The following is a 14,096-nucleotide window of genomic DNA, read 5'->3' as shown; positions in this document are numbered from 1 at the left end:
CCATAGAAATGATTGGGTGTAATGGAAACACATTGGGCAACATTTTGCCTAAGTCTATTTGTTGATTTATCATGTTGTATTGTGGAGGATTTAATTGTATTATTTATCATTTGAAAAATTGTAATTGTGAACTCATGGACCTTGTGTAATATGTAAAACATGTATGTGATGAAAGGACAATAGACCTATTTTAAGTTATGATTATGTATCTATTGTAAGAATGCAAGCAAATGGGACAATATGATTATAATAATTCTAAGTTTTGATAAAGTATGTAATGAATCATAAATGGATGAGAATATGTTAAATTGTTGTGGGTGTAAGAGCACCAAGGCATTGTTGGTCCTTGAGATACCTATTCTATTCCATGGGGTTTATCTAGTTACTCATATAATATATTAACAATTATATCGAGACAAAATATGAAACAGGATAAAAAGTGCTTATGATTTATTTGCGACAATATAAAAGGTACACTATATGTCCTAATCTAATCAAAATATTGTCTCTAGGACATCCATATACTAACAAGCTCCCACTTGGCCTAGAGCCAATCAGACCTGAGACGTATACCCAAAGCCTCATAATGACTATCATGTTTTCTCTGAGAAACAACCTTCGTCAGAGAATCGGCTAGGTTATCATCAGTGGGAACATAATCCATCTTTACATCCATCATATCAAAGATTTCTCTAATCAGGTGATATCTGTGGAGCACGTGCTTAGATCTTTGATGAGACCTAGGTTCCTTTGACTGCGCAATGGCTCCAGTGTTGTCGCAAAGCAACAGTATGGGCTCATCCACGCTTGGAACCACCCTTAGTTCAGATATGAACTTCTTGATCCACACGGCCTCCTTAGCCGCTTCTGAAGCAGCTATATTCAGCTTCTGTCGTTGAATCTGATGTAGTCTCCTGCTTGGAACTCTTCCAAGACACTGCCCCACCATTTAAGGTGAATACGAACTCTGACTGTGACTTGCAGTCATCTTTGTCACTCTGAAAGCTGTTATGCGCGACGTGGGCACGCTTCTTCAAAAACCCTAATTTCCAACAATTTTCACCAGAAATCATATTTCGTAATCCTATGTACCATTTATAACTTATTTCGTAATCCGGTAAAAATACTATTCACCAAATTTCCTGAAACTTGTCTAACCACTCAATTTTTTGTTCTGAATCCATTTCCAGAGTTAGTTTTTTCATTTGAGACATTCTACTCAATTTTTCTTTTCTAGGGTTATATGTTTGGCAATTTACCATTTTACCCTTCTTTTGTATTTTGTCCCTAATTTCAGGATTTTCACTAATCCTACCCCTTAATCCACATTTTCATATATAATTACACATTTTAGAAATACGAGGTGTTATACCCTGCGACCTACAGAACGCTATACAACTCTAAATGGCACCAAATTTTGGGAAAATATAGTTGACATCTCAAGATTTAAAATGGTGTATAGAACGTCCCATTTGGACGTCTGTAGAGAGAGATATGGTCTCCCAAAGTTGGCCTAAAAACTGATCATTTCTTAGAAAATTCAACGGCATGTCCTTTATTTTATTATCTAATCCCACTTTACCAAAATGTGTTCTAAACCATCAAATTGTACCTAGTTAACAAGGGTGGCACATAAGGATCAATAATCCTTGATGCTCTTACAACCCACAACATAATTGCATCATTTCTCGTTCACTTACAAATACTTGACATCACATCTTGCATTCTTCACATGGTACAATCTTAGTTGTGCAATAACATAAGGCATCTCACCTATACCAGCAGTCACATCAATACAGGATACTTCCTTGTATCCAAACCCTTATACAAGATAACAATAGTCTCCAGGAACATAATCCGCACAGAGATAAGAAGAATCTCCGGGAACATAATCCGCACAGAGATAAGAAGAGCCTCCAACTGCCAAAGGATGTGTTCCCATCCTGGTTCGAGCTCAGTGGCCCCCTTTCTAGCACGATCATCTTGGCACAAGACTTCGCTTGCTACCGAGCTAGGGGGCTCCTGTTTTGGATATCCCAACTGGCTAGCCCAACAAGGCAGGCCTAGCCCCAAGGAATCAATCCACGTCAGCCTACTGTACCACCTCTGTGGTCACTGTCCCCATGCAACAGGATCCCCCAATGTAAGACACCAGAATGCCTTATGTTGGGACGCTACCTTCTTTTGGTAGCCTCCTAGACACCCCAAATAGACATCCCCCCTTTCATAGCTACTGCTTCAACCACTGCTACCAACATAGCAAGTGCTGCAAACTCTTCCCTAGGAGAGTTGACCTAGCTCACTCTTCCACACAGGCAAGACACCACCCCCTCCTATAAATACCCACATTTTCACCTAAAAAGGGCATTTCCAACATATATTGTTACCCTGCTGCACCACAGATCCATTGTAGCCCCTGTCACACACACAATCCCCCCCCCCCACTTTCATCGTTTCGCACCACACCTGGGACTAAGGAAGCACGAACACTTGTAAAAACAGGAAGAGTCGGGTCCGACACGCTCCGACACGGTGTCGGACACGCGGTTGACTTTTTCCGACACGTTGACCATTCCGACACGCGAATTTGACCGTGTCCGACACGGTCAAATGGCATTTTCGTAATTTTTTTTAATTTTTTTTTAGTTTTTTTTTTTAATTTTTTTTAAAAAAAATTGTTTTTTTAAAAGTTAAAATATATTAATAAAGCTTCCACCTGATCATATCAATTTTATCTTTTTGTCTTTTTTCCCTTTAAGTAGATAAGAGATCATCTCAGCATTATTGTTGTCGATTCCTATCACGCTCTTGTTGTATCTTCTTCTCTCTGATCTCTCTCTAATATGATTTGATCTCTCTATCTGATATTATATATATCTCTCATCCCAGTTCTTATTTTTTTTATTAAAGCTTCCATCTTTATAACGTGTTGATGGGTATTATTAATTTAGTTTCTTTTTTTTGTTAAATTATTAAATATTAAATGAAATATACACTATATAAATTAAAAATATTATTTAATATTAAAACGTGTTCCAACGTGTCGAAATCCATAATTTTTTAAGATTGACGTGTCGGAGTGTCGTGTCGTGTCGTGTCGTGTCACGTGTCGCGTGTCGTATCGGTGCTACATAGCCTGGGACTTTATCGTTTACCTTGGTCTGTACCTCTGCTAACGTTGATACCCCTATAGTGACCACTACTCCCCTTTTAGGTTACATATTGGGCTCGCAGCCCATTTACGGTACAAATTTTTTTATTATGTTATTCCATGTCACAAGCTCATGCAATTTTACGTAGGTTAAAGACAGGGTTCATGGTCATGTTGTTGATTGCAATATTTCAAGGTCCATAGATCATAAAACCGAACCAAAAGCAAGTTAAGGGTCCTAAATGTTATGCTTGAATGATTCTATGTGGAAGAAATGATTTAGGGTTGTTATCATTTGAAACATGCTTATGTTATGAGCAATCGCAACGAGAAGAGAATAATGTACCTTGCCTTTGTATTTTGCAAAGTAATTGCAAAAATGTATTAATCAAAAGTCAAAAATCTTTGGGCTACCATATTTTGTTTTAATTTACTTGAAGGAACTATTTAGAACTTTGAGCGTTGTTTGTTGTTATAGGGTTGTGCTTTTTAGAACATAGAGTAAATACTTTTTTTTGGTCCTCAGCAAATTTCACGATACCCGCTTTAGTCCCTAGTCCATCGTGGTCCCTAAGAAATTCAAAATGAACCCATTTTAATCCTTTTAGAGACTAATATGGATCTTTTTTGAATTTGTGAAATACCACGATTTCAACTAAATGGGTCCATTTTGAATTTCTTAGGGACCACGATGGAGATTTTTATTTGCTAGGGACTAAAACGGATATCGTGAAATTTGCTGAGGACCAAAAAGGGTCTTTACTCTATGATAAACAACCATGTTGTTGACTCTTCGTACCAAGTTGACTAAAATTTCATGTACTTAGACGAGTTTAAATGATGTAATCGGCAGTGTTGCAAATATGTTTTGGCTGTTTGCTTTATTTAGGGGTTGATACATCTTCATCTCATGGTTAACCTCATGACGTAAGACTTACGTATGTGGAAATCCTGTTTTTGGTACATAATTGGACAATAATGAAATAGGAAAATACTTGTCTACATTCTATATTACTTGAAATTTTGAAGAGTGAATAGATTGGAGCTTTAGTACGTGTTAGAACTGCGTTGGAATTAAATAAAGTCATGGCATAGGTGTGAAACTAAGGTAAAAGACCAGAATCCGAATTCTTGCCAAATCTTGGCCCTTTAAGTGGGTCAACTTACTTTGAGTAAAAGCAATTAAAAAGAAAAAAATTAAGTCCTATACTATGGATAAAATAGTGGGAGTAAGATTGAATGAATTAGGGGAAACCAATTGTAACAAATTGTTGTAATTCAACAATGTTGGATTACCCTTAGAATTTAAGACATAGTTTCTAAAATAATTGAATCAAGATCAAAAAGAAAAAGGGGTTGTTCAATTGTAAATAAATAAATACACAATTTACCGACTCTAGGTCTTAACGTTTTTCATTGGTATTATTTTACATATGTCTAGTTAAATAATGCAAGAATAAATCTTCCTATAAGAATTTTCTCACCCCTACCCTCTCCTAAGTCGGGGTTTTACCGGGAGTTGCATATTTATATCAAATCAACTAATGGAACAAGTGTAACAAATATTACAGTTACCAAGACAAAAACGCCACATATACTCCTAATCCCCTATCACACCCAAAAAGAATGACAAAAAATTAAAAATAAAAATACAACGTATTTTTGAAGCAACCCAATTTTGGCTGCTTTGCAAGAGGGAAAACCGAAGCAGACTGAAGCATCCACATCTGAGAAAATAACCTTAACTGATCACCAGTGCTTCATTCCTTTATTAGTCTGTAAAATCAACCATGAACAAAAACAGATTGGCTGCTGTATATGCTGAACCTTCTCGTTTTGCAACTGATCCAAGCAAAATTCTAAATCAATTTGTAAAGCCATATTTGGAGGGGCCCTTTCTTTCGTGACAATGACCAAAGTCAGATCACCGGGATTTGGAAGACACAACTGGAGGTCCAGCCATATGAAATCTCTTGATGAAAACTTGCCAGTTCAAAATGGGTGTAGAAAATAATTAAATAAGTACTAGGGTCGTCGTGTGGCGCACTAATTTGGCAACCAAAAGTCCTGATTTGCACACTTCTATCTTCTCCATGTCGGTTCTTGAGGCTTCGCAATCCCATGCAGGTAGATATATACAATTCATCATATTGGACTGAACTCCACAGGACCACAGGTGGAGGTAGTACCGTAAGATAAGCAACCCGAGTTTCTATGGAGTCTAGTTGAAAAAATATGGAGACTCCAAAACCTCTCGAAGATCAAAATCTCCCCGCTCTGGTAAGGGAGGAAAGTTTAATGTGGGAAAAGTCTTCTCAAAGCTCTCCAACAACTGCATTCATGATTAAACAAGGAAGTCTTATAAAGCAAAGTCATTTGGTATCCGATGACAAGTTTACTGATAGACAATACGTGGAACAAATAAACTAAAAAAAAATAGGGGGAAAAAAATGAGGCTAGTATGTCAAGCAATATTGTCAAGTTGAAAGGTAGGTTAGGTGACACAAGGGAAATACCAGAGAATGCAATTACAAAAGCATCAAAACTTTCAAAAGTAAACAGTCAGTTTCATATGAATATAATCCACAAGGTTATGATTCAGTTCATTGCTTGCGAATCCCAAGAAAAAGGAAAGTTTGACTGGATTTAATGAATTAATGATAACGCACAAGCGATGACCAACAGTTTAGTGTATAAAAAAGGAAATGTCAGAATGGATTCAAAGAAAGTGCTTCATTTAACCCAGTCCCAGAAAATAACGAAAATTACAAAAAACAGGGTCAGAAAGTGACATTTATCTACATCTAAGAAGCTTATATAATTAAAGATACAAGATACTTTACATTTTCCAATATTGGAGCATCGTAGAGTTCAACAAACTTTTCCCTGAGTATTCTGTTCATTTCATCAACATCACATGCATGTGTCCAATATGAGTCATGAACCCCTGCAATTAAGCATTGGTTTAGAAAAATTTGAAATTCCTAATTAAACGATAACATTGATGAACATATACATGGCTGTTTGTGTGTTTTATATAAACCGGTAAGCACCTGCAAAATTCAATCCTGCTTTTTTAGAAGCAACTGCAGTCATCATCATGTGAGAACCATCAAGAGAGTGAACAAAATTAGGGGGAAAAGCTGTTCTCTGTCTTTTAACCATGACCTGGAATACAAGCATGGATTGCGTTATTATATTAATAATACCTTTATCCCATACTAGTTAGAGTGGGTGATCAATAAACCGAAATGATAAGCAAGAAAAGATTGAGGGAAAAGACGGGGGCAAATAAATAAATAAATAAAAGTAAAAGTAAATAAAAATTGAAAATTGAAAATTACAATATATATATATATATATATATATATATAAGAATAAAAATAAAGTGAAAATAAAAATATATATGAATAAAAAAATAGAATAAAAATAAAAAAATAGATAAATAAAGGGGAAAAATAAAATAGAGAGGAAAATAATCGACTAAAAAAATGATAAATGAAGGGAAATATAAATAGAAAGACCAAACAACCGTCTAATCTGAAACATAGGAAGAAAAACGAGTCTAACCCTCCACAGTGCTAATAACTTTCCTCCAATCAGTCCCAAGACACAGCTCCGTTAAATCTCGTTTTACTATTTTCCCTCAAATTTGAGTTGACCTCTTCCTTCCTTTGTGTCAAACACATAATAACGAACTTTTGATCTCATAGGAGTATTTAGGGGTCTTTGCTTTTGTTGAGATATATATGTTGAGATATATAAATCCATTAATGTAGCCTCACCCAACAGCTTAAGCTTTTGGGTTGAATTGGTTCTTTACATGGTATCAGAGCCTCGTGTCCCGGGTTCGATCCTCACCGCCCCCCACTTTCTCTAGTGGAATTTCTTTCTTCGCACAGGTAGGTGGGCCTGTGCATCGTTCACCCTTCAAGCCCAGTGGGCTCTCGTGTGAGGGGGCGTGTTAAGATATATAAATCCATTAATGTAGCCTCACCCAACAGCTTAAGCTTTTGGGTTGAATTGGTTCTTTACAGCTTTATATACGCCCAAATCTCAATTTATATTCTCTTATCTTTTTAGCCATTGATATTCTCTTATCTTTTTTTATTCTCCTACCTCTTGTCGAATATCTTCATTTCTTATATTTTCTATCCTTGTATGATCACAACTTGTTAGCAAGGTCTTTAAATCTCCTAGAAGCAGCCCCTTAGTCAACCTCTGTTTTATCCCATACAAAAGAAAAGAAAAAAGTGGTTTTTTCTAGCATATGGCTATAGTAAGATATTCCCTTCTATATTGCCCCAAGGGGGTTACAGGTTTTCACAAGTAATAGCAAAATAATAACGCAGGGTCCAATATAAGTACACTAAGTAATTGGATATTGAAATCAGTCATTAAAAAACAAGTAATCTAATCTGATTCCGTGATGCATCATGCATCTTACAAAATATGGGATCTTACTCAAATAAATAGTTACCTTGTCAGTTTCACGTTGTAACGTCAATATCTGGAGGGAAGTCTTGATCTGCATCAAATCCAATTTACCATAACAGTGAAGTATGTAAAGAATCATTTCAACTCAAAATTTAAGTTGTTGAGAGAGGTTATATTAATGAGTTTATATTTCTCTTAACAACATTAAAAAATTTGTCAACTACTGCTGGATTATTTGATTTGAAAAAAAAAAACTACACATGAAAGAGAGGCAAAAATTATGCTGACTGTTGAGAAACTTACAAGATGTCTTCCTATTTGTCGGTAAGGTTGAACTACAGGAAGCCCAAGGGGAGTGATCCATCGGACTGCTTCGTTCGTGGAAGCTATCACCTATCCGTGTTCAAAATTCAACCATTAAATGCAATAAAGACTGATATGCAATACAGGTCAAAGCATAATCAACATTAAAAAAAGGGAAAATAGTGACGTGAACCACAAAAATAGATCAGGGAAAACATGCCAAAAGTAACAATGAATGAAACGAAAAGGACGTCTCAAAAATGTTGGGGACATTATATGTCTGTAGCATGATTGATAACTGATGTATGGAAGGCACCTAATAATAGATTGATGGGACTGAGATAATTATTTAGTTAGTTAGGGAGTTATTCTAGAATATTCTCAAATAATAGGATATAAGGAGGGGAGTGTGGGAGTGTGAGGTATGCATGTATTCACTAAAATGGGAATTGGGAATTGATAAAAGGATCTCTAGGGATCTCTTGAGGCCTAGGTCTTGAGGGTGAGTTGAGGTCTCTGTTGATTTATCTTTTCTAGTTGTATTTTCTTGCATTGTTACTTTATTTCTGCATTTCGTTTGCTGTCTTAATGGAGCTGGTCTCCAGTGAACTTTGAATTAATAGAGATATGTTGTTGTTAGTCATTGTTATATTTGTGGGGTTCCATCAAATTGGTATCAAAGCTTCAGATCCTTGGAGCATTGATCTAGATCTCTTAAAAAAAAAAAAAGAGAAAAAAATGATTCCAGATTTTTAGGAAGATGGGATTAAAGCTTGGGGATGGCTGATCGGTCTTGAACAACATTTTCAAGCAAACCAAATTCAAGAAGTTAATATGCTGAATGAAGCTGTGAAGGGGTTGAGAGTTCATGCTCTTAGCTGGTACAAACTTTGGAGTGGGCTCAATTCCCATGTAAGCTGGCGGAGCTTTGATAGAGCATTTATAGGGAGATATATACCTGAGATCTGTGTGGCAAAGGAGGTTGAAGTATCGAACAACCCAGAGAAAAGGGAGGAAACAAAAAAAATTGAAAGAAAAAAAAGACGAGATCGAAGAGGCAAAATCAGAGCATTCCACTCTAGAAGATAAGGAGGGAATAACATCTCCAAAATCAGACCCAGCAATTGATGGTGATGAAGTAGCAGAAGAAGAAAAAGAGGAAACAGATGTAGCAAAACCTGAGAAAAAAGACGAAGGGAAAAATAATAAAAATGAGGAAGAAAAAGAAGACACAAGAGAAAAAGAAGGAGGATCGCAAGAAGATCAAGAAGAAGTAAAGGTGCAGGGAGAAGAACAAAACCAGGACAAAGAAGTTGGCGGAAGGGTGACCACTCCGGCTGAGAGACATCTCCACGCGCTGATTGTAAGCACGATGACGATGGCACAACAAATCGAGGAGAAGACCGAAGTGTTGGGGAAGACTACTCAGACGCTGGGTCGAGGAAGTGGATCTCGTAATATTGTGCCTGGTCCAGGCCACCATACACGGGATGTTGTGTCAACCTGAAATGGGTTCCTGGGAGGAGAACCGAATGAAGCTACTGGGCCAAGGATGAGAACGGGGTTGAATGGGGCTACATATAGGTCCATCTCGCTGTGGGCTAATAGAAGTTTTGGGCCTCACTTACGGCCCAATAAGACAAACCCTACACTTGTGCAAGCAGCAGCTGAAGATGCAGAAGGGCAAGGGTCAATGCAGGGAGCCTCTGTGGGAAGCGTCCATGGCGGTGATAGGTGCGGAGCCCGTTTCCAACGACTGTTGCCGGAGGAGCTCAACGATGGATCATGGTGCAGTCTTCGTTTCAACTGCAACGCGTCTTTCCCATCGGATTATTCATACCAGAATCCGCACTTCCTCGTTGTTGTTGGAGGCTAGGGAACCGAAGCCAGAAAGTAGAGGAGGACAGAAGATGTTGGGAGTAAATGAGTTTGTTGTTCTTTCCTTCACCATGGGGTTACATGACCAGCCATCTTTGGGCTTCAAAAAAGGTGCTACAAAGGGATTGGATATTCTTGATCCTGCTCTATTGAGGAAAGATTATTTTGACAGGATCATCAGAGTTGGTTTGCCATCAAACGATGGAAAATTTTCCATTTTGAAGGTGCATGCTAGGAATATATTTTTGCCTCATTGGGAATTAGGAAAAAGATCTCTAGGGATCTCTTGAGGCCTATTATCCGGAGGATGCCTTATATATATTCTATCCAAAAAAATGAACAATCAAACCTATTTCTCGATTCAATAGAAGCCCAAAGAGGTGAATAGGGTCCCAAATAATGAGATATAAAAAAAGCAGGTCCGATTACGCCTATTCTTAATCCTAATAGGTCTTTGGTTTTGAGGGTGAGTTGAGGTCTCTGTTGGTTTCTCTTTTCTAGTTGTATTTTCTTGCATTGTTACTTTATTTCTGCATTGTTACTTCATTCAGAATAATCATTAGACAATACAATAGATGTAACAAGTCACATGTTAGCCCTTTTATCACATTAGCTATATTTCACAGCTATAAACAGTTAAATCACTCATGCTTTAAAGTAATGCTTTTCTACACAAAATTAGCCATACCTTTGCACAGTCACCTAACCAACTCATAATACTTCTTGCAGCCTCAAACATCTCCTCTAAAGCAGTGAGAGTGGTCTACAAAACAATAATGGTAAGTAAAATAAATACAGGAACAGATTAAGAAATGTTCCACATGCAACTCCATTGAATCAACTTTTTTTACTTTCGCAGCATAGCAAGCAGCAGCAAATAGCTCTGAATCATCCTCAATGGCGCAACGCTCCTTTAACCTCCTCTTGATCTGGTCCCGGGCCCCAATATAAGTCACTCCATAGACTGATGTCATCACTGTCTGCTTTACCAACTTTCGGTCCACCTAATGGGGCCAATTATGACAGTGTTTAGATGATATAAGATTCAGGCTGGCACATATGTATGTGCTTTCATAATCCAAGGAAAAAAATAAAACTTCATATACAACTCATGTTAGATAAGTCAATAATATTATTTATCGTAGGTCTAAAACTCCCTTTCCATTTTCAAATACTCAACAAAAGAACAACTAAAAAAGAAAATAACATCTCAAAACTCGAAAAACCTGGCTGATCAAACGCCTAGCATGCAATGCATTTGGATTAGTTTGGGGATCTTTCTCTGCATCTTTTCTCATGATTTCAAGTACTCTGCACCATTACACAACATTTAAAGACATCAAATCAAAACAATAGCCCTTGAAACATTTTAACGTATCAAAACAGATAAATTTATTGCCAACAGCAAAATAAAATCATACAAGTTATTCATAGACAAAGGAATAAATGAATATGAAATAGGGTTATTAAGGTCAGTTCTGGGGGGAACATTACAATGCAATGGCAGATGCAACTTACTCCCTTCTCTAATAGAATGGAATCGGATAGTCAGAGAGAAAATGAAAAAGGAAAGTGGAATAACATAGCACCGAATAACATAGCACCTTCTCCTAAAGTTGCTATGTATGTCATTCCTTGGTTGATATTATAAGGTTTAGGTAAGGAAGACGGAAAAAAGACCATAGAACTCTAAATAACAGAATAGGATGTTAGATTGATATAGCGTATTGTGATGTGATGAAAATACAAAGCACAAACACCCATCTGTACTAAGAATTGGGTCAAATAGTAATGAAATACTGCTAGCATAAGCCCAAGCCCACAAATACAATAAGACTCCTAAACCTAATTAAGAAAAGAAATCCGCTGTTACAACCTCAAACATAAAGGTTTATTCTAGGCACAGGGGTAGGGGATCATTCGTAACTAACGCTGAGTCAGCAAAGTGAATGGAAAGGTCATCTATTTTGTTAAGGCTAGTTATGGGTGTTGCAAATGTGCATGGGGTGGATATATGGCATGGAAATGGTATTGGTGAGGTACGCAAAATTGAGCTTGGCTGGGAGAGATCACTGGCTCTCAAATTCCCCTGACTTTCTTTTCTTTCTCACTTTCCATTTTAGTTTTCATCCACTGCAGTCTTGTGTGTTGTTATGGATTGTAATCAGAAGAACACCAGTACTGAGCATCAGTAATACAATTTTCACATTGAGTCTTTTTCCTATTTTTTTCTTGTTACTGTTTTGGGTGTTATTACAACCAGTCTTCCAGAAGTTACAAACGTATAGATTCAATTCTTTAGCCCGTAAAGTGAATGAAAAGCTAAGTCCCCATTTCTATGGCCCATCTAAGATCTTGAGAGAATTGGGATGGCTGCTTATAAGCCAAAGCTTCCAGCATATTGTAATATTCACCATTTGTTCTCTGTGTCCCTTTTAAAAAGGGTTATGGCTGTAGTAACAAAGTTGCAACCTTTTACCCTATGCCGAATAATGAAATGGAATTACAATTAGTGCCAGAAGATGTAGTTTAGTGGCGCAAATCTTCAACTTAACAGTATGGAATTACATCTTTTACTTATAATATTTCATGATTAATTTAATTTAAGCATACTTTATCTTTGTCATATTTTGTCTCGCCTTTTATTTATGGTTAATATGTGTTTAAAGATAAAGGAACTAAGGGATAGAACAGGTGTTCACTCGAGGATAAATGATACGAATCATGATTATGAGGACTCAAATGCACTACATGTCTACAGCATGAAGCTTGTTTCTAGTCTTGATTCACCAAGATAAGGCATTGATGATCTCGATAAAACTAGCACAACGTCATCTACTTGTATGGATATAAAAGGTAGGGACCCCATAGAATGCAGGCATGGAGATGCCTTTAATTGATGTCGTGGGTGGATCTGTTAGATAATAGATGGCACTGAAGTGAACCGCCGAGAGACTCCACAAGGATTCATTGTACAAAGTATCATTGGATTTGTAACATCTCTCATCGTTTGGTAGTGTGGATCGTCTTAGACTTGAGTATGTCATCAAACATTATGTCCTTAGGTTATACTTTGACTGTAAGACTCTATCCGCCTGAAAATGGAGAGAACAATATACTCTTGAGTATGACTCGAATACATGAATATAGATGGACATACCAATAGGACTCATAGTCCCCTACAAGGGATTAATTGTTCACAAGATCGGTAGAGCTTGAATGACTTCTATTATACTCGAAAATCTATGCATAATAAGGGATTATTATAATAACCCACACTATTAAGTTTTGGAAATGTAAGATAATTATGGATTTGATTAGTAAGTTCTGTAAGCTATGAATTAAATAGGTTTCTGATGGAATTTGAAATCAGTTAATCATGAGATTAACATGATAATGTGAATAAGAATACAATTCATGCCAAACAAGTCAATTAGGACCCAAATGAAAGTGTCATAAAAGATTCAGGACATTTGTCATTATGGTAAAAGTTTGGGACCAAACAAAACTTGGCCTAAACTTGATTTGGATATTATAATTGTTTAGAGAATTTTGTGGGTTTAAAGTGATCTTTGTGTGATTTAATTATAATTAGGAAATTAGATTAAAATAGATCAAAGTTGGTGAAAATAATAACCAATAGGAAGCTTTTAGTAGCCAAAGTGATATTTAAGACCATTTTAGTAGCCAAAGTCGATCATATATTCTTGTTCCCCTCCACGCACCTTCTTCTTCTTCCTTATTCTGGTCGAACTCCATTTTTGGTGTTCAAGATATTCACTTCATCAAACACTCACTTTTAGACCTAGTTTCCTTCACAAAAAATTATCCTTGCACCTTGAGTAACAAAACCTACCATTTAGTTCACCCTGTGAGGCTGCTTTTGGAGAGTTTTCCTTCCATAAGTCCAGCGACCTAGGTGCCATCTTCGTGAGAAAAATGGATTGTTTTCATGGTTCAAAGGTTGAAGATTGATTCTAGCTTGTGCAGAAGTCATTAGAGGTAAGAAAACTCACTTTAGATGGATGAATTCCAAGTTTTAATTTAGGTTTTCTTGCTATTTTGGGCTGAAAATGGATGGGTTTGATCATGATGTTTTGGTATGGTTTGTTGTTGGTTGTTGACTATTTGATGATTGGAAGTTGAAAGAACCATTGAATGTTGAAAGAAAAGCATGCGGGTTTGATGAAAATTCAATACTGTAATTTGGCCATGTAGGGAAAAATTATGAAGATTGTGTTTGATCATATGTTAGTAAGAAATAATGATTAGTAGGTGATTTAATGATGAATTATATGGTTGATAACTAGTTGAAGTTTGGAAATAA

At 36.7% G+C, this 14,096-nt stretch overlaps 1 protein-coding gene across 2 annotated transcripts in view; it reads right to left on the bottom strand.

Moving 5' to 3' along the window:
• Positions 1 to 4,572: 4,572 nt before the first annotated feature.
• The window catches only part of LOC133298008 (DNA-directed RNA polymerase 1B, mitochondrial-like), a 43,889-nt gene continuing 34,365 nt past the window's right edge, over positions 4,573 to 14,096 (bottom strand). For both annotated transcript variants that reach the window (XM_061497246.1, XM_061497247.1), the window contains 8 exons: positions 10,996 to 11,080; positions 10,621 to 10,773; positions 10,458 to 10,532; positions 7,892 to 7,981; positions 7,632 to 7,679; positions 6,205 to 6,319; positions 5,995 to 6,098; positions 4,573 to 5,483 (listed from right to left, as the gene is read on the bottom strand). In XM_061497246.1, the coding sequence (XP_061353230.1) occupies positions 5,373 to 5,483; positions 5,995 to 6,098; positions 6,205 to 6,319; positions 7,632 to 7,679; positions 7,892 to 7,981; positions 10,458 to 10,532; positions 10,621 to 10,773; positions 10,996 to 11,080 (781 nt within the window). In that variant the 3' untranslated portion in view covers positions 4,573 to 5,372. The remainder of the gene's footprint in view (positions 5,484 to 5,994; positions 6,099 to 6,204; positions 6,320 to 7,631; positions 7,680 to 7,891; positions 7,982 to 10,457; positions 10,533 to 10,620; positions 10,774 to 10,995; positions 11,081 to 14,096) is intronic.

The sequence above is a fragment of the Gastrolobium bilobum genome, unplaced genomic scaffold, assembly GCF_033153095.1.
Source record: "Gastrolobium bilobum isolate Gb01-03AN ecotype WA unplaced genomic scaffold, APGP_CSIRO_Gbil_v1 utg13341, whole genome shotgun sequence".
NCBI classification, from domain to species: domain Eukaryota; kingdom Viridiplantae; phylum Streptophyta; class Magnoliopsida; order Fabales; family Fabaceae; genus Gastrolobium; species Gastrolobium bilobum.
This window is presented reverse-complemented; position numbering and strand designations above follow the sequence as displayed.